Raw genomic sequence first — 21,570 nt, forward strand, 5'->3', positions numbered from 1 at the left:
ATGAAGAGGAGATGTAAGCAAGGAACATTTTCACAGGGACAACCAACAGAATTCAGTGGGATAACTGAGCAAGATGAGAATAACTGAAGATAACACTAAGGTTTTGATATTGCTATTGTTACAAGTTGAGTATACTTTATCCAAAATGCTTAGAACCAGAAGTTTTTGTTTTTTTCAGATATTGAAAAAGGTCACACATACAAAATGAGTTATCTCGGGGAATAGAACCAAAGCCTAACCATGAAATTAATTTGTTTCATATACACCCTATATTCATAGCCTGAAGGTAATCTTATACAATATTTTTAGTTTGCCTGTGTTCTGACAACCCATTACATGAGATCAGGTATGGAATTTTCTACTTGTGGCTTCACGTTGGCACTCAAAAAGTTTTGGATTTTGGAGTATTTTGAATTTTATATTAGGGATATTAAACCTATACTGACAAGAATATTAAGGTAGATTGTGAAGGAGCCAAATTTTTCAGAAGGAGAATAATAATATGCTCACTTTCACATTCATAGATCCTGACAGGATTAACAAAATACTTAAGTGTGAATATCAGTCAACGTGAGAGTCCAGCAATTCATCCACATGAAAACCAACTCTAAATGTGGTAGATACAAAGTGGAACAACCCAAGTAGTTATACCTGTTGCATCAAAAAATGAGTTTGGCTCTTGTGGTTGTAATTCAAGTCCATCTTCATCCATGGCCTTTAATTCTCATCAGTCACAGCTCCTAAATCAAGGAAAAAGGTAAACCAAACATTAACGTTTTATATCATGTATTAAAAATGTCATATTTTCATTTCAGACACTCAAAATTATGTGACAGATGAACATCTATGAAAAATATAACAAATAAATCAAAAGATCACTTTCACTTAGACTTCATTTTAAACTGAGGTACTGCTTACATATAAAAATATATTTATTTTTTAGTTGTAGTTGGACACAATCTTTATTTTTTTATTTATTTTTATGTGGTGCTGAGGATCGAACCCAGGGCTTTGCACATGCTAGGAGAGCACCCTGAGCCACAACCCAGTCCCCATCTTGATGAATTTAACATATACATAAACCTTCATAACATTGCCCAGATCAAGATATAGAATATTTCCATGATTCTAACATTATTGCCTCAGTCTATATACCTCACACTCCCAAGGTTAAATGGTTTTGTTAAAGTTCAACTTAAACACATTTTAAAGCTTACTGGGGGAAATTCCTGCACAATTTTCATATAACTTCTCTAAGTTTAATATAGTCTTCTTTCAATCAATATATTGAACAATGGTAAAAAATTATAATTCATAATCGTAGTGAACACCCTTTGGGATTTCTGCTGAACTTACATGTCCTCTCTTTTAAATAACCCTCTGATTAATTCCCACAGTGTACTGATATTCTCCTGGCCTAGGTGATTGGTACTAGCTTATAAAATGGTAAAAATAAGTTCATCTTTGAGCACAATAAAATCAAAGTCCTATTCCTAAGAACCTGAAACCATGGGCAAGAATCAATACCTTTCCCTCTCTGTCTCTGTCCTTCTTTTACTCTCTCTTGCTCACCCTCCCACTCTCCCCCTGTTCTGGTGACTGGAACACTGGAGATGAGGAAGGTCATTTTCCAACTTTGGCTTAGATTAGTGAGATAAAGTTTACAAACAAAAAGTGAAAAAAAATGTGTGAATACCCTGAGAAATTGAATGGATAAAACAGGGAAGAGAGAATTATTAACAGCTTTGTGGCTCCTGGTTCTAGAAATTTCTGGGGCCCACCAATATTTCTGCCTTAGGTTTTTGCAAGACATCCCAATGACCTTAATTATCCCTTTTCTACTTAAGCCAAAAACTTTTTAAAAGAACCTTAGCCAATAAAATAATGTACTTCTTAATATAATGTAATTACTGTTTCAAAAGTACAGACATCAGAGATTGTGCTTGCTCACTTTTAAGTACTACCTAAAACCTCCCTATCTCTATTTTCTCACCACCTCCCCCACATACCCTACCGGGGATTGAACCCAGGGGTGCTTTATCATTAAGCTACAATCCCCAGTCCTTGGTCTCGCTAAATTGCCAAGGCTAGCCTTGAAATCTGTAACCCTCCTGTGCTTCAAACTCCCAAGTGGCTGGGATTATAGGCTTACACTTAACCTGGTTTTATTTTATTTTATTTTTTTCTAATCTAACCTAAACAGAGCATCTTTCTATTTTGCTGCTGACGTTTCTTATTAAAATTTTAAATAACAGAAATACAACTCAATATCTAAAGCATCAGCTATGTGACATCATTCCTTTATTCAAAAATGCTAATGGATCTCTGCTGCTTCCAAATAAAGTACAAGCTCCTGCCATTTCCTAAACTCTGGCTCCAACCTACCTTTCCTGGCTCCTCTAACTTTCCTTTAAGCACCTCCCATACAACCATGCATGGGCCCACATACACTTCAGCAAAAACAAAAACATTCAAGTTCCTGAAAGACCCCCAACTCTGCATCTAGCTCAGGGTCCCTTCTGCCTGGAATACTTTACCCTTATCATCTCTGCTTTGGAAATAATTTCTCCATTTGAATTACCATAGCATTTTATCCTTCTTCTCTTACTGTATTTGTTTGCCATATATTATGGTTTTTTATGTCTTATTTTTAGATACTAAATTACACACATGTAGTCCTTGAAATATTCATGAGAAGCTCAACATTTGTATAATAAACAAATGGATTTTCAACACGTCAGCTATGAGACATTCTATTCGTCTTGAAGAAATAGCTTGTTTCATGTTATTCAAACTGCTTCAAATTAAAGCAAATAATGGCTAGATTAATAAACAAAACAAAAAAATTGTTCAACCATGAAAAACAAAATGTACAAGCTCTGAATAAGTCTTCCCTGTCCTCTCCTTGCCAAAATCACCTCTGGCCATAAAATTCTTTTCCCCTTTAAAAATGTAATTATAAAATGATAAGTGCAAGTTAATCTTCTAAGCCTAATGAAATATTACAAGAAATTAAGCCAATTAAGAAGGCAATAAAGGGGCTGGGATTGTGGCTCAGCAATAGAGCTCTTGCCTAGCTCATGTAAGGCGCTGGGTTCGATCCTCAGCACCACATAAAAATAATTAAAATAAAGGTGTTGTGTCCAACTATAACTAAAATTTTTTTTAAAAGAAGGCAATAAAGGGGATTCGTTAAGGTACTTAAGCCCTATAACCTCAAATTTCCCTATATAACCCAATCCCATCACCAGCTCTAAAAATTCTCCATCTGCAAAACAATTCTGTCTCTTGGCTTTCCTCCTCCTTGGTTTTCTATTAGAGTGTGACAGATAATCAATTCCCTTGATTTTGAAGTTCAGTCCTTCCTCTGTTTCTGCTAGCCACCAAGCCACCCCTCACCCCTTACCGAAGGCCTTGCCCAGACGAGTGCACTCAGCCCTCTTCTGCTTTCTATTCTCGTGGTTCAACTACCATTTGCACAAAGATGAGTCACAAAATCCACATACTCAAGGTAGGTAGGACCTAACATCACCAGACTGAGTATATTCATCTGGATAAAACCTATCTTTCTCCTCACAAAACCACTATGGCCTTTTACTTTCTTCCCACTTACATTCAGTCAGGTTGCCAGTCTTGTCAATTACTTCTCCAGGACTTCTCAGGAATCTGTCCCTGTTATTATCCCCTTCACCACTCCCCCTCAGTTTCGTATTTCCGGATCCCTGAGGCATGAAAATAGCCTCTCAAGTGGCCTTGCTTCTTTCTGCCACTCCCACAACAAATGACCAGGAACCCTATAAGGGTTGGTGCCAAGGACTGAGGCTTCCTGCAATCTGCAAATTAATCCTCCTGACACACTGCTTTGATCATGGCGCTGCCCTGTTCAGAATACTCCCAATATTCAGGGGGCTTGACAATATTAACCTAACATACCATGATGGATTTATTTGCTGTTATTCCCAAACTTTTAACATCATATGCACTTCCTAACAGATATTTATTCTGGCCTACATGGTAGGGGCCCACTCACTTCATCTTGACTTAGATAAGCAATAAACCATTCAAATTATTTTCCCTTCTGTTTTGTCATTATAAAAACACAAACAGGGGCTGGGGTTGTAGCTCAACGGTAGAGCGCTTGCCTAGCATGTGAGAGGCCCTGGGTTCGATCCTCAGCACCGCATAAAAATAAATAAAATAAAGCTATTTGTGTCCATCTACAAATGAAAAAAAATTAAGGAAAAAAAACTCAAAACAGGGAAAAAATACATTTTGTACTTACAAGCAGAAATGCTGATACCTCAACTTTGTAACCCCTCAGCAGTTAGAACTGATAATTCCCTCTGACAAAATGAAACCATGTTCTTAGAATGGTAACTACTCAGAAGGGTTCTCAGGATTGTGAAAAAGGGTAGAAGAGAGTGGATTGCTGATGAGACAAAAATAAGAAAGGTTCAAAGAACCAAAAACCAAAGGATACAGGTGAACAAGTATTAACATTTATCAAATGCCCTCAAAATATTTTTGGGACTCCGCTATCACTTCAAATTCAGTAAAGTATTCCCTTCCTGCTCCTAAGAGTCACAATCCTGAAAATAATTTTGAAAACATTCAAAGGGGAAAGTGAAATTTTAAGGGAAATAACAGATTGGGAGAGAAACCCAGAAAACTCTCAAAAACTTCCTTCCACCAATTCTTTAAATTAAAGCAATAAAAATACCCTAGCATGTTAACAGGTATAGGGGCTGGGGTTATGGTTCAGTGGTAGAGCGCTCACCTCACACGTGCAAGGCCCTGGGTTCAATCCTCAGCACCACAAATAATAAATAAATAAATAATAAAGTTTTTAAAAAGTTAACAGATATAACAGAGGCATATTATCTACCTTAAATTAGGAACTGTCAATACAATTTATCGGTTTTATATTTCTTTATACCTAAACACTTTTGTGCTCTCCCTCTTGGGCAAATTAATAAAATTATTATATATATGTATATATTATATATATGTATATATATTATATATGTGTGTGTATATATGTGTGTGTGTGTATACACACACACACACACACACACACACTTACTTTGCTTTTTTTTTTTTGGTAAATGTGCATACAAAAATCACTTTTCCACTTGTGGCTTCCTGAAAACTCATTGTCTTTTAATTCTATGACTCATTTCTAATTTATCTCCATAAGTCACGCTCAAAGAACCCAATTTTATTATAAGTGGTACATGGAATTGCTCAAGCTGCAGGAATAGCAAACAAAAGCAAATCTGTCTACAGAATTTTTCTGGAGGAAATTGGAACTGATGAAATTTAAAGCCTAATTAAGGGCTGGAGATGCAGCTCAGCAGTAGAGCCTTGCCTGGCATGGATGAGGCCCTGGGTTCCATCCAAAGTGCCACCCCAAAATAAACAGATGAATAAATCCTAATTAATTAATAAGTTACAATCTTTTTGTCTCAGCCTCCCAAACAGTTGGGATTACAAGTATGTGCTACAGTCCCTGGCTTTATTCACCTTTTTTTATTTTTGGTATTAGGGATTGAACCCAAGGGCACTTTATCACTGAGCTATATCCCCAACCCTTTTTATTATTTGAGACAAGTCTCCCTTAGTTCCTTAGGGCCTCCCTGATTTGCTGAGGCTGCCCTTGAACTTGAGATCCTCCTGCCTCAGCTTCCTGAGTTGGTAGAATTACAGGCATGTGCCACTGCACCTAGCTCTATTCATTCTTATTATAGGATATAAGGACCCATAATTCTGGCCTATCACTTTAACTTTTTCCTCTATCTTTGCCTTTGTATTAATTATTCTAAGCTAATTTGATCTTCACCCCATCTACTAAATTTTTATTTAAAAGACCTTGTTTTAACTTCAAAATGCACAGTTTCTTCTTTACAGCAATCTTTATACCCCTCCCCTGGACATATTTTCCCAAATATTTCCGAGATTTTAATGTTTAGACTGAACCCTATATTTAACTGTCTACTCTGGTGTTTCATTATTTAGTTGGTTGAATTTGGTAACTCTCTTTCAAACTGGTAGGGTCCTGGGCTAGGGTTGTGGCTCAGTGGTAGAACGCTCACCTAGCACATATGAAGCACTGGGTTCAATCCTCAGCATCAAATAAAAAAATAAAATATTGTGTCTATCTACAACTAAAATTTAAAAAAAAAAAAGGTCCTTTTGGTTGTCCACTCATTTGTAGGTGAGGGTCTAGATTAGAGTTACATGCTGAGAGCTGGCATGAACTTCCTCAGCCCAGTCTAACTGCTTCAACCAGAAATTCACCGTATTCTGATAATGAATACAAGCCTATGGTTTTATTGTTTCTCTGAATTTATATTTCTCCTCAAATTGATTTTGGGAGAAAGAAAAGTAAATATGTGTGTTTTCTTGTCTGTGGAATTTTAAGTCATTGAGTTTTTTATATGCTGCATGGAAATATAGATTTTTGAATCTGAGAATCAACAGTAGTAGGGTACAACTCTTTCAACACTTGACAGATCAAATATCTGGAAAGATGTATACAATTAATAATATTAATCTAATAGCTATAACTCAAATCTCATTCCCTAAGAACAGAATATTTAATTCTAAATCTTACCTACCCCCTGTGTCAAAAGGAAAAAAAAAAATGTCCGCTGTTATAAATATCAGAGCCCTGTCCTTCCTTGCCCTGTCCCACTTGGAACTTCTGTATGCTTCACTTCAATGCCAAGGTTTTGTTACGGATTAGTTTTTCCATAAAACCATTTTGGGCCAATTGGTAATTTCAAGGTTTTGTTTGTTTAAAGTCTAAGAGTCCAAACTTTCACAATCTATTAAAATCTGGCCCTAAAATGACAAACCTAAAAGCCTTATTTTTCTAAAGCCAGTATTCCTGCTCAGATTGAGTTGCCAAAATACCCTCTGAACTTAGTTGTACTAATGAGCTAAGAACACTATGCTGTTTTAAATACCTTTGTCTTTAAGACTAGTTTGATACATATACTTTTTTTCAGATACATAAAGCAATAAAGCCTCATTAATAAAATAATGCCTTTTAAATGCATGTAATAATTGATCAATCCATGTTCATTACACTACATTCTACTGTATATCATAATGTAATGAGTATAACTCAGCTCTTTGGATCACTCTGATTTCATAGTGAAATTTTTAAAAAATAGCTTTTGCTGAGACTGAACAGAAATCCTATCCACGTTTTCTCTAATGAAGTATTCTGCCTTCGGTTGCAGGTATGCTAAAACGGAGTATGTGAAACAGTTGATGTGATCAAAGGATGAAGACAGTATTTTGACATACTATAAAGTTGAGATTAGACTACATTGTACATAGAATAAATGAAATAAAACTGTCACATAAATTTTTTTAGATTTACTTCTGTCAAATGCAGTACATAATAAAGAAAGGTGAGTATTATCAGAAAGCATTTTCTTATGCTTTTTGTTTTTCTTGCACCTGCCATGTTTTCCAAAATTGGGCATTTAATTCATCTCTTAACTGGTCATTCCCATAATTGTTAGCTTAGTCAGTGCTTTTCTTATCAAACCCCTTTTCAATGAGTAATATGTCCCCTTGTATTGAGCTATCTTTCTGATAATGCATTAGAATCCGGGGTGTTTTATTTTTTGCTTTGTTTAGTATATTTTCATGTTATTTTATTCAAGTTAATAAGTGCTTGCCTTAGTTTTCTGGTTACTTGGTGTAAAAATCATCCCTTGTAGCTTTATGGTTTTTAAAAAACATGTTAAATATTTATGAACTATGAGCCTTCATAATGTCATTGTCTTGCCAGATCAGACACTATAACTTAACTAATACTGTACTGACCCTACTCTACCTCACCTACATGAACACATGACTCCTATTATTAATTTTCCTAAATACTTTGGGTCTACAAGATTCTGTAAATGCAGTGCTAACACTAACAATGGTCTCTGTACATTGGCAATAGCGGCAAGAATGTTAATACTGGGCCTTTCAACAACTAAAACAATTTTTTCAAATTGGCAGTTGCAGAATTGTGGAGTGTTTTCACATAGATCTTTGGCTAATGCAATTAGCAATGTTTTGCATGTACTACTTAATAAATCCTTTAATCATTAGAAACAAAAAAGGAAAAGCTGGGCAATACAGGGGTTGGTTTCCAATACACTTGCTTCTCATAGGACCATTAATGGGCTTGCTCCAGGTTGACTATCAACAAACATTTTTAAAATTTCATAATCATTCACTGGAGCAAAGCCAGGGAGCCAGCTAATTTTTACTAGGATAAATAAACAAAAAAACAACAACAACAACAAAAAAAAAAAAACCTGGCCTCCCTGCCCCCAGAAGAGGAGATAATACTGAAAAATGAAAAAAAAAAAAAACTTATAAGAAAATTGTCTGTAATTCTATGCTAGCACATTGACAGAAAGTACAAATTACCAGCATTAACTCAGTAAGAGATGGAAAACCCAATCACCATGAAATTTTTAAAAAGTGAGGGGTGGGGGGTTTCTAATGTTACCCTTTCAAAAAGCTCCAGGCATGGGCTGGTGGTACAGCACTTACCTAGCATGTACGCATGTACAATCCCCGGCACTAGCACAAAAAAAAAACTTCAGGCTTTTCCAAAAGCTACTGAACTAGGCCGGACCACAAAGAAAGAAAGCTTTCTCAATTCCTTTTACAAAAGTAATTCACTATTTAAAACAAAACTTCATAAAGATGATTTAAGCAGACTACAAAACTGGTTAATTATGAATCCTATGTCAGGTATTACTGTTATTTTTTACATGATGGATCATATTTATAAATATTTGACATAGGATTCTAGAGTTTAGATGTCAAAATCCTGAAATTCAACACTTATTTTCTATTTAAAATAAACTGTTCAAATTGGAATACTTTTGTTAACAGTTTAAAAACATACAAACAGGATTGGACATTATTACCCTATGGTGTTATTCTACATCTCGTACAACCAGAAAAATGATAAAGTATACTCCATTTATATATGATGTGTCAAAATGCATTCTACTGTGTGTATAACTAATTAGAACAAATTTTAAAATATATTAAAGAAAACTAAAACAAAAAAAAAATACAAATAGGAACAAGGCACTAATACATGCACAACATGGATGACTCTTAAAAACATGCTACGTGAAAGAAGCCAGACCCAAAAGACCACACACACATTATAAGATTTCACTTATATGAAATGTCAAGAATAAGCAAATCTCAGTGACTTAGGAGGTTGAGACAGGAGGATCGCAAATTCAAGGCCAGCCTAGGTCATTTAGACCCTGCCTCAAAATAAGTAAAAAGGACTGAGGATACAGCTCACTGGTACAGTACCCCTGGGGTTGGAGCCCCACTATGGCAATAAAAAAGAATAAGCAAATCTACCCAGACACAAAGTAGATTAGTGGTTTCTAGAGGCTGAGGGACAGGCAAAGGGGGGAGAGATTGCTAATGGATAGTGTTTCTTTTGGGGATAATGAAAATGTTCTAAAATTAGTGGTGATGGTTGCACAACTATTAATCTAATAAAAACCACTAAATTGTACATTTTAAAGGGCAAATTTAATAACACAGCTTTATCTCAATAAATCTGTTTTTAAAATGCATAAGTATATGCAATCTTAAACCAGGTCATGTTAGAACATGTGTTCTGGGATATGGGAATTCTGTCATTACACTTTATAATAAAAAGACATTAAACACTATGGTAAAACACTAGAAGTAGTCCCTCCAAAGCCAAAATTAAGAAGAATGCCATTATTATTTAAGATTGTATGAGAACTTTCCGGGCATGGTAGGACATGCCTGTAATCCCAGCTAAGACAGGCAGATCCCTAGTTCGAGGCCTGGGCAACTCGGTAAGACCCTGTCTCAAAATAAAAAATAAAAGAGGTGTGGCTCAGTGACTGTGTGCTTGCGGGGCAAGTGTGAGGCACTGGGTTCCATCCCCAGCACTGTAAAACAAAACAAAATAGAACAAAAATTAAAAGGACTAAAGGTGTGGCTCAGTGGTAGAGTGCCCCTGGATCCAATCCCCAGTGCTGGAGCAAAGGGATTGTATGAGAACTGATAACCAAAGCAATTAAGGTAAGGAAATAAAATGCAAGACATAATTATCATTAGAAAGAAATTACAGGGCTGGGGATGTGGCTCAAGCGGTAGCGCGATCGCCTGGCATGTGAGCTACCCGGGTTCAATCCCCAGCACCACATACAAACAGAGATGTTGTGTCCACCGAAAACTAAAAATAAATATTAAAAATTCTCTCTCTCTCTCTCTCTCTCTCTCTCTTTAAAAAAAAAAAAAGAAAGAAATTACACTTATTTACATATATCTAGGAAATTCAAAACAGTTAACTGAAAAATACCAATATGAATTCACAAAACATGCTAATACAAAATTAATATACTTGGCTGGGCACGGTGGCACACACCTGTAATACCAGCAGCTAGAGAGGCTGGAGGATCTCGAGTTCAAAGCCAGCCTCAGCAGAAGCAAAGGGCTAAGCAAGCAACTCAGTGAGAAAGTGCCCCTGAATTCAATCCCTGGGACCAAAAAAAATAATAATATGCTTGAAGATAGAAGTTTTCTTATATAATATTTAAGAATGAAAAATCCCTCTGCTGAGAAACCAAGCTTGCTTTTGAATATGTTAGATCAATGGTATTTATTTTCTGTCTTTTTTTTTTTTTTTTGGTCCTGGAGATTGACCCTAGGGGCACTCAACCACTGAGCCACATCCCCAGCCTTATTTTGTATTTTATTTAGAGAAAGGGTCTCACTGAGTTGCGTTGGGCCTTGCTAAATTGCTAAGGCTGGCTTTGAACTCTTGATCCTTCTGCCTCAGCCTCCTAAGCTGCTGGATTACAAGTATGCACCACAGCACATGGCTCATTTTAATTAACCTCTATCAAAACCTACATACATTTTTATTATAAATTAACTGACCTTACATATATAGAAATGCTTTCAGACTTCATTCTATTCCATTTGTCAATATGGCTTTGTACCTGCTGCTTTAATAAGCTTTGATAAACAGTAGTATGAGTCTTCCAACATTTGTTTCAGGATTGCCTTTGACATATTTGACCCTGTGCATTTCCACCTAAATTTGAGAAATGGTCTATCCAAGAAAAGAAAAAAAAAAAAAAAGAGAGAGAGAGAGAGAAGAGAGAAGAAAAGAAAAGGCAGTACCTGCTATCCTGTTGGGATTTTGATTGGAACTGCAAAGAATCTATCAATTCAAGGAGAATTGACATTTTTTTAATATTTATTTTTTAGTTGTAGTTGGACACAATACCTTTATTTTATTCATTTTTATGTGGTGCTGAAGATCAACCCAGGGCCTCGCACATGCTAGACGAGTGCTCTCTACCACTGAGCTGCAACCCCAGCCCCAAGAACTGACATCTTTACACCAATGACACTTCTAGTCCACAAGCATCATCTCTGTTCCCATTAACTGAGGTCTTGTTTCCTTTCCCTTAGTAATATTTTTATTAAAAGTCCTGGTATGCTTTGTTGGATTCATATCAGAGAAATTCTTTGACCTTATTATAAATTTTACTAGTTTGTAAATTTGATTTTCAAATTGTCTGTTATTAGTAAAAATACAATTGATTTTTGCCTATCAGTCATTTTTAAATGTACATAGCACAAAAATACAGATTAAATAATTAATGAAATAAGCCTTTTTTTTGGGGGGGAGACAATTCTAGGGATTGAACCCAGGAATGCTCTACCACTGAGCTATATCCCAGTGCTTTTTATTTTTTTATTTAAGAAAGGGTCTCACTAAACTGCTGGGTCTGGCCTCAAACGTGTGATCCTCCTGCCTCAACCTCCCAAATCACAGAGATTACAGGAGTGGGCTACCACACCTAGCCACATTTTTTAAATGTCAGAATAAATTTAAATGAAGCAGAAGGAAATAAGTTTTAACCATAAGAGCAGAAATACAAAGAACCAATAAAAAGAACTATTTGAAAAATATAATAAATACAGGCAATTGCTGGCAATACTAATCAGAAAAAATGAACAAATTAATGAAATTAAATTTTTAAAATTTAATCAAGGAAACCTATAGTTTATACCAATATCCTTGAAATTGCATAATTTTCTAGGAAATTGTTCACTCTGTATAAATGACAAAAAAAAAACACAAAAAGCCATAAAGATATCCCATGGAAGCAAAAAAAAATATATCAATAAATCAAAACCAAAAATATCTACTCACAAAAAAGAAACCAAGTATAAACAGTATCACAGATGGGTTCTATCTAATGTTCAATAAACAGATTATCTGTATTAAACGGACCTGTTTCAGAAAAGAGGGAATACCTCCCAATTCATCTATGAGATTAGCTGAGCACAGTGGCATATATCTGTAGAGAGGCTAAGGCAGGAGGATCAATTAAACCCAGGTGTTTGGGGCCAGCAAAGACAACATAGTGAGCCCCCATCTCAAAAAAAAAAAAAAAAAAAAAAAAAAGACTCATGAGATTAACAACATAACCTTGTTATCAAAACCAACACAAAGAAGCCAGCATAGTGGTGCACACCTATAATCCTATTTACTTGGGAGGATGAGACAGGAGCACCGCAAGTTCAAGACCAGCCTGGGCAACTTAGATCCTGTCTCAAAATTTTAAAAAATAATGATAAAAAATTAAAAGCTGAGGGTGTACCTCAGTGGTAGAATACCCCTGAGTTCAATCCCCATTATGGGCACCAAAAAAAAAAAAAAGAAAAAAGAACCCCACAAAGACTACATGAAAAAGGAAAAGTATATTCAATAACCAAAGTATGCAAATATTCAGGGAATCCAAAGATAGTTTAAAATAGAAAATCTATTAATATACTTCATCATAACAATAGATTAAAAGCTTTAGAAAAGTTCAACTACTGTTCATGATAAAAACTTTAAAATGCTAAACAGAAGAGAACCTGACTTTTAAAAAAATATATTTCTACCCCCCAAAAAATAAGTTCACTATAATATCATATGTAATGACAAAACATTAGAAGCATCCCTAAGCAAGGATGCTCATTATCAGTGCTCTACTTAACATTTTATTTAAGGTGTTAGTCAATAAACAAGAAATGGGAGACAAAAAGGAATGGGAAAGGAAAAAATAAAACTATTATTCACAGACATAACTACATAGAAAATACAAAAGAATTATAAGTTGATATTACTCCCACATTTCACTGAATCTAAAGATACCACCAACTGTAAAATAAGCCCTTATATTTTATACAACTAAGGAAAAAACACATTAATTTTTCTGATACTATTGTTCCCTTATTATCTAGGATTTTCATTTTAGACATATCAAGACAATTCAAATTTAAACAGAATTTATCATACTTTGTACATATATAAAAGAAAAGTAGAAGCCAAAGAAATTTGTAGGGAATTCCTAAAACTTCACATTCAGCATCCTAGAATGGATTGCTTTCTACTCAAAGCTCTCCAATTGTTCCTAACAAAACTGTCCTCCACCAACCAGAGTGTTGGGGGATGAAACATTTCTTAAAATGCTCCATTATATCTATGGGATTTTCTCTCAAGGCAGACACCCACTTAGCAATTTCATCTGTCTTCAGTTGTATTGTTTGGCATGAAATAAAACGAGACAATGGACATACTCTAAATTTAAAGTGATGACAAAATTAAGAGCCCTAACCAAGTGCATGCCCAAATAATGATAACTGCTGCCTGGATAACAGTGACTACGGGGCACCATCAACTGGAGATTTTATTTCAGAGATATTAAAATGTAGGGAGGAAAGTGTATCTATGAAACATGGTCATGGGAGTTCAGCAACATTAAATGATCGATACACAGTGTCCCTTATACATCAGCAAAAATTAAATAGAAATTACAGGGCTGGGGTGCAGCTCAGGAACAGCATGTACAAGACCCTGGGTTCAATCCCCAACACTAAAAGAAACTCTTATTCACAACGATAACCAAAATTACATAGTACCTAGCAAAAAAAATCTATTGAGAGTTGAGCAAGAACTCTACGAAAACAACACATGTCCAGATATAAACACCAACTCTACTACTTAATATATCTATATGAATTTATATATTTATCCTATAAATTTGATGCAAATGCAATAAAAATCCAACCATTTTTCATAGAAACTAAAAAAACAACCCTAAATAAGCAAAGCGAGAAAAATAGCTAAAATAATCCTGAAAAAAATTAAGATTTAATTATAAAGCTACCATTATTAAATCAGGGTGGTATAGAGATAGCCAAACAGATCAATGAAACGAGAAGAGATAAACTAAACACAGATGTGTATATGTGAGAATACAGTACATCTTAGGAGTTGGGAAGAAAGACTAAACTACACAATAAATCCATATGAAAAAGACAAAATTAGATCCCTATACCACACAATAGAGAAAAAACTCCAGAAGAATTAATGACCTAAATATTAAAAGGCACAGTATCATTATTACCTTGGAGTAAGTGAAGAATTCCTTGAAGACACTGGAAAACACAAGCCACAAATGATTTAAAAAAAAAAAAAAAAAGAAGTTGTTGTTGTTCTACATAAAAAGCATTCCTTAAACAAAGCTAAAAGATAAGCCACCGACTCCGAAGATATTTTCAGTGTATATAACTGTGAGTCATTAGTATCCAGAATATCTACAAATCAGTAAGAAAAAGCAACAATCCAATAGAAAAATGAACCAAGGATACACATGAGCAATTCACAGAACACTCAAATGGCCAATAAACGTGGAGGAAAAAAGGTCAACCTCAATAGTAATCTAAGAAATACAAAATGAAAACAGCAAAAAGATAGCATTTATACCCAACAGATGGGGAAAAAATTGCAAAATCTAATCTTTTGGCAGTGATCTGGAGAAACAGGCTCATACACAGCTGGTGGGAGTGTCAAATGGAATAAAATTTGGCATTCTGGCAAGTCCCAGTAAAGTTGACAATGCACAGACTTCTTCAATGTAGCAATTCTACTTCTAATACAATCCCAAGAGAGAACCCCGTATAAGGATATTCACCACAGCACTGTTTGAAATTGCTGAAAACTGCAAACAGCCTAATGTTCCCCTTATAGAAAGACAAATAAACCTCAGTAAGTAATATCAATGTACTAGATCAGTAATTTTCAAACTTGTCTTGTGTCTTGTCTCAGGACCCCTTTAAGCTCTTTAAAATTAAGGACCACAGTAATGTATCATGTGGTTCATCTCTATAGAGATTTATTATGTTAGAAATTTAAACAGAAATATAGAAAACTAATTGACAAAATAAGCATACTATATATAAACATCAAAGTATTTATTTAAAAATTTAACTATTTTTCAAAACAAAAAAATATATTTAGAAACAAAGTAGTATTTTTTTTTTGCAAATCTCTTTAATGTGTGGCTTAATAGAGAACAGATGGATCACCATAACTTTTTCTGCATTCAATCTATTATATCATGTGTCATGTAGCCTCTGCACAGTACTTGTATGATGTACAGGAGAATGTGGGTAAAAAAATCAAATAATACTATTATAAAAAATACTTTGATCTCCTGGACCTTCTGTAAGACTGTTAAAAGAGCTTCAAAAATCCCTGGAGCACATTTTGAGAATCAATAAACTAGATCCACATATAACATGGATATATCTCAAAAACACTCTTCAGTGAAAATAATACATAAATTGAGGCACACAGTATGATACAGCTTACATAAAGTTAATACACACAAAAGCAATAACTTGTTTGGGTACATACATTTTAGGACAGTGGTTATTTCTGGCAAAGACAGGAATGGGATAAAGATGTGTGAAATTTTATTCCATTAAACTAAAACAAAATATGAAGCAAACACACCACAAAATATTAAGATTTGTTAAATCTGGTGACATTTGCTTTACAATAATTTTTAAGTGTTTCATAATTCAAAACTTTTAAAACATATTTTTAAAAAGCCTAATGACTGTATATTTCAAGGCTATCCAGTTTCCTTATATTTCCCTTTGATTACAATACAGTTATAAAATAACCAAATTTTATAAAATGTTGTTTGGATAAACAATTTGACAAGAATAAGGAGAGGCTGGCCATATTCCGATCCGACAAGGGGTGAGGATGGGGTTACACAGCTCCTGGTTTTGACCTGTTATCCTAACAAGATAAGTGTGCCTTAATATGAATACCCTTTGGTCAAAGAACACATTGACTAGATAATTTATTTTGAATAGCTAGAAATTATTCAACTACATAAAATTTTCTGCACCCAATAATTGAGATAATTGTTTTGGGAGACAGTGATCATATTCCAGGAACCATTTATGGACAAAGATAAATGAGAAGCTGTCTATATTCAGTTTAGGAAAAAATATAAACACACAGGTAAAATACATTAGATTAAATGCTAAACTAAAGATGTCCACATTGTTCTTGAGACAGAGAAGAAAGACTGAGCCTCGAAAAATAATGGTGCCATTAACAGAAAGAAAACAACAAACACGTGTTTTAGGGGCTCCATGTGGAAAAAATATTTTTTTCTATCAATAATATTGGGCATCTACTATAAATTTGGATTCATCCCTGTTGAGACACTTTAGACACCTGTGTGGATATAGTCAGTAAGCAACCGCAATTTCAGATGAAAAACTAGGAGAAAAGATGGGCATGGTAAGGGACACTGAAACTAGGGGAGAAGATTTCAGAGAAAAATGGGTGGAGAATTGACCTTGAGGGAAATACCACCATAGAAGACAGAGAAGGCACAGTTTGTGAAACATAACATTTTCATATGACAGTCATTAAGATGCTGTGCAAGGGCTGGGTTTGTGGCTCAGCAGTAGAACACTTGCCCAGCATGTATGAGGCCCTGGGTTCGATCCTCTGTGCCACATAAAACATAAATTAAAAAAAAAAAAAAAGTCTAACTACAACTAAAAAATAAATGTTTAAAAAAAGATGCTGTGCAAATTTCCTAATTTGGGAAATACTGGATTTAGGAATAAGTGGGGTGAAAACAAATGAAAGTACTGGTGAAAGAAAAAAAAAAGACAGGTGAGGGTTTTGCAAGTATGAGCAAACTTAGGAATATTTATAAAGAGAGGGAAAGGCTCCCGCAGAGTTAAAGAGGGTAAAGATGCAAGAGACCAGTATTGACAGAGAACATCCCAAATGAGGCAGGCCAGGATGGGGGCAGCACAGCAGGGCTCCAGGAAGAGCTGTTCTTCCCGAGGCAAAAGAAAAGGAGGAAAGCCTAGGTAGAGATAGAGGAGAAGCATCAAGTGGAAGGAAGGGAAACAACTGTTTACATCAGATAGCCATTTATCGTTCTCAGTTAAGTAAAAGATTAGGTAATCTTTCCTGAGGGTAAAGGATTTCAAGGGCCATACTGAAGAGTTTAAGAAGGGGGAAAAAGTAGTAATAGCAGTAGTAGTTTGGAATTGCCAGTGTGCACAAATAATACAAGATAATCAGTGACAGCACACATGTAAATGGGTTTGGAGAGTAAGCATTTACAAAAAATAGGGGGAAAAGTTTTTGAAAGCATGCGTAAGCACGTCTTTTGAAATAGAAATTGGCATCTATCTGGGAAAAAAATTAAAAACGAACATCACATTTATCTAAGATGGTTGGTTAAAAAGGTGTTCCATAGTCGGTTTTCCAGATTATCAAGGTTTGCCCTTTCAGGTAGAAAGAATTTTACACTTAACCATTTCTGATGGAAACTAAACTATACACTCATTTGTCTTTTTTTTTAAATATTTATTTATTTTTTTTAGTTTTCGGCAGACACAACATCTTTGTTGGTATGTGGTGCTGAGGATCGAACTCGGGCCGCACGCATGCCAGGGGAGGGCGCTACCGCTTGAGCCACATCCCCAGCCCCTCATTTGTCTTCTTAATAATACAAAGTGAGTCTAATTTAATCTTAAGCAGGAACATTCACTATTGTACTGTCTAGCTTTACAAAGAACTGATTCTTTAAAGCTTTTTTAAAGAAGTTTTTTATAGGTCGTCTCTGCCTTTCCCACTTAAGACATAAAAGCCATTGGTTTTCTAAGTTTAAGTTTACCTTTAGCACCTCAACAACCACAGCCCACCTTAGCAACCTGCTTCTAAGTCAGCCTCATGCCATGCACTGTACCTCAGGCTTCTAAACCATGGCCCTTATGATAAACTGGAGACTCTGGGTCCTTCCACTCCTCTAATGGAGCATCACTACTCTCACCTGTTGCAATCTAGGAAAATGGAAAAACTCAAAGTCAATTCCTAGGCTACTTATAGGTCTACAAAAAATTCTAGTAAACATATTCCCCACCTGTGCATGTGAATTAGTCAAATATTAATCAAAACACAAGCAGGAAGGCTTGGCTCAGCAAACAGCCTTAGTTACCCTCTCAAACAAAACAGCGGCCACTTTCACCGGGGGAAAAACAAACTGCAAAAAGGCATCTGCAGGGCTGGGATTGTAGCTCAGTGGTAGAGCACTCGCTTCGCATGTGGCGGGCATTGGGTTCGATCCTCAGCACCACATAAAAATAAAATAAAGGTATTGTGTCCATCTACAACTAAAAAAAATATTTTTTTTAAAAAAAGGTATCTGGAAGTCCACTATCTTTATATTTATTTATTTATTTAATTTTCCACTGTCTTTTTAATAACCACTCTTTCAACCTACTTTTTTCAAAAGTGTCTTAAAATTTTTATCGTTCAGAACACTTACAGGGTCATTTCTCATTTCGGCCAAAGTAACTCACAGCCCTAGTCCTGTAATTTTCAACCATGGTAAATGAAATGGTAGAACCTCCTCTTTGTTTTTCACAGAAATTCTAACAACTGAGCAAAAGGTTTCTCGGGGTGAGAGATTAGGATAGAAAGAAAGATCACTCAAAAAGTGACAAAATCTGCTTAATTCCTGAACATCCCTGCAGTCGTCCTGATAGTGAAAACATTGATCGACTTAACACTGGTTATTTCTCAACTTTGAAACGTGTCCTAGTCCAACGGACTATAGAGCGCAGCTCCAGTGTGTCATCACTGAACTAGTGGAGGGCTCCTCCGGCGCGTCCCCCACTGAGCCTAAGTCCTGCCACCTGGCAAGCAAGCGCCCCCGCAATCTACCTTTTCTAGCCCGATTCCTACCAACTCCCCTATCTACTTCAGTCAAACTGTAAAAGCCGTTTTCTGAGGCAGATTCAACCTTGAAATGTCCTTTCTCCACCCCCTCGACTCCCTAACAAAGTTCTACCTTTGTTACCTCAAAATGCCACCTACTTTAGGAACCCTTCCCTGCCTGACGCTCCAAATAGAAACCTTGCGTTCTCTTCAAGTCCAGGAATCAATCGAATATGCCTTCCCCGCAGCACTTAGTACGTTTCACCTGGTGTCATCTGCCTCTGAACAACGAACTTCTTGCAGCCACCGTGTACAAGAAACATTTTAATTTTTTTCTTAGCAACTAGCACAGTGTACACGGGGTTCTGAGTTTACCAGGAAAGTTGTACACTGCGCAATCAAAAGTACTTCAGGGGATAGAACATCATCAAACTTTGCAACTAAAGAAATCTAAATACCTTGACGGGAAATTAAATACTACACCACGTTATGCTGTTCTTCAATAAGAAAAAACGTTCTGCTCTTATTCTTCAGCTTTAAAAAATACTGCAAACATCACTAATAGCTTAAATGCAGCTTTTCAAGAAAACTGTTTCCACAGAAATGAATACAAAAGATTCCTTCAAAATCTTACTCTTCCGCTTTCGTGCTGTGCACTTTTTCACTATTGGTCAAGAGTGGTGAGAACTTTCCCATCAATTTAGAATTTCTTTATTCACATGCTCGAGAAGGCAATGATTAGCGGTGAACAACCGCATCGAAGTCACCTTCTCAGCCTTGTGTGACTTGACTTAGCCAAAACAAAATTTCCTGGAGTCCTAAGGCAGCCAACCACCCCGGCAGCCCTCAGGTAGATAAAACAGCCATGTCTGGGGCCAGGGGCGAAGAGAAAGAGATGGCTCCGGCGCCCGGGCGATGGCCGCCTGCGGCAGCTCAGCTGAAATGCAGCGGAAACAGCAGCCAGTCACGGGGCTGCGGGAGGCAGGGCAGGAAGGTGGCGCTGCGGCGGAGCGCCTGGAACCAGAGCGCTCATCATGGCGGCGAGGGCAATGGCCGCCGTAGGGAGCGAGCACGCCCCTCCGCGCGCACACGCCGCCGCGCCCGGCCTCCGGTGCCCGTCACCGGCACCGCGGCCTCCGCCGCCCGCTCTCCCACCCCCCCTCACGGGCTATAGCGGAATTTTCTCTCCAGATACCGCTTTCAAGATGGCGGCTCCCCCTCCCGACAACCCCCTCAGTCGTTCCCTGCAGCAGGCGCCGAGCCGCCGCCATCTTGTCCCCCGTCCCTCCCCCCCTCGCCGATATTTACATAGCGAAAATCGGCCCGGCCGGCCTGCGGCCTTCACCTCACGCCTGCAGCCTTCGCCTCCTCGCCAGGCCTCGCCCCCGTGCGGTGCCCCGGGTCGGCCGCGGCGCCCACCCGAGACCCCTCAGCCGCCTCCCGGACCTCCGGGCAAACCTCCCCCAACCCCCGCCCGCTTACGGAGAGCGTCTCCGCCGCCGCTCGGGGCAGCCGGGCTCCTCCCCGGGCCTAACTGCGGCCTCCTCGGGGCCTGCTCGGCGCCGCGCGCCACGCCGCCCGGCCTAGCGCGGGAGGGCGCCTTGCGGGCCGCCGACCAGGCCGAGACCAGGCCGCCGCGCGCGTACTAGGCCCCACGGCCGCGGCGGCGCCTGGGACTCACCGGACGGGCGTGCGGGCGGTCGGCGACGGTGGCGGGTGCTGCAGGCCGGCCTTTCTCTGGAGCACTGGGCCGGGCTCCGGCTGGTGGGGCGGGCGGAGGGAGGGAGGAGGGGCCGAGCTCGGAGCTGACAAAAAGCGGCCCAGCTCCCCGGCACGGGCCCGCCGTCAGCACGTCACGTCACCGCCCGGGAGAGAGACCCAGGAAAATGCGGAAGGGTAGATAGGCCCCCTCCTCCGCCCGGTGGGTCCCCCTGGCGCCCCGGGTCGGCGCCGCTAACGCCCCGCAACCGGGGAGACCAGTGGCCTCGCTGCGCGGGGTCTCCTGCGGCCTGAGTCTCCGTGACAGCGCCCCCCTTCTTTCCACCTCCTCCGCGCTCCCGCCCGCCGCCGCCAAACACGCGCCGCTGCCGCTGCCTTGGCCGTAAAGCCCGCGCGGGGCCGCGGTCCGCCGAACCCGCGGTGAGGCAGGCGGCCCGGGCCGCCCCCCACCTTGTTCGTGGGCCGCGGCCGCCCCCCGGGGGCCTCCCGGGAGACCTACCGCCTCTCCGCGCTGGTCCTGGCCGAGGCGCCAGCTCGAGTTGTTTGCAGGCCCTCAGACCCCCGCCCGCAGTAAATGTGTTTTCTTCATCCCCGCGGCTGGGGAAGAAGATAAATTTAGCAACCCCCGACGTCCCCTGCCTTCCCTTTAAAAAAAAGAAGGAAAGAAAATCTTTGAAATAAAATAAAAATGGACTTGCCAGTCT

At 38.3% G+C, this 21,570-nt stretch overlaps 1 protein-coding gene across 4 annotated transcripts in view; it reads right to left on the reverse strand.

Annotated features, from left to right (window-relative positions):
• The window catches only part of Zfx (zinc finger protein X-linked), a 54,098-nt gene extending 32,755 nt beyond the window's left edge, over positions 1-21,343 (reverse strand). The window contains exons 1-3 of one of the 4 annotated variants that reach the window (XM_026401358.2): positions 20,829-21,340; positions 14,505-14,535; positions 652-740 (exon numbers count right to left, since the gene is read on the reverse strand). In XM_026401358.2, the coding sequence (XP_026257143.2) occupies positions 652-712 (61 nt within the window). In that variant the 5' untranslated portion in view covers positions 713-740; positions 14,505-14,535; positions 20,829-21,340. Of the gene's footprint in view, positions 1-651; positions 741-14,504; positions 14,536-20,828 lie in introns of all 4 variants that reach the window. The other 3 variants (XM_077793742.1, XM_026401357.2, XM_026401360.2) reach the window with 3 other exon arrangements.
• Between the last annotated feature and the right edge of the window lie 227 nt (positions 21,344-21,570).

The sequence above is a fragment of the Urocitellus parryii genome, chromosome X (assembly GCF_045843805.1).
Source record: "Urocitellus parryii isolate mUroPar1 chromosome X, mUroPar1.hap1, whole genome shotgun sequence".
Classification (NCBI taxonomy): Eukaryota; Metazoa; Chordata; class Mammalia; order Rodentia; family Sciuridae; genus Urocitellus; species Urocitellus parryii.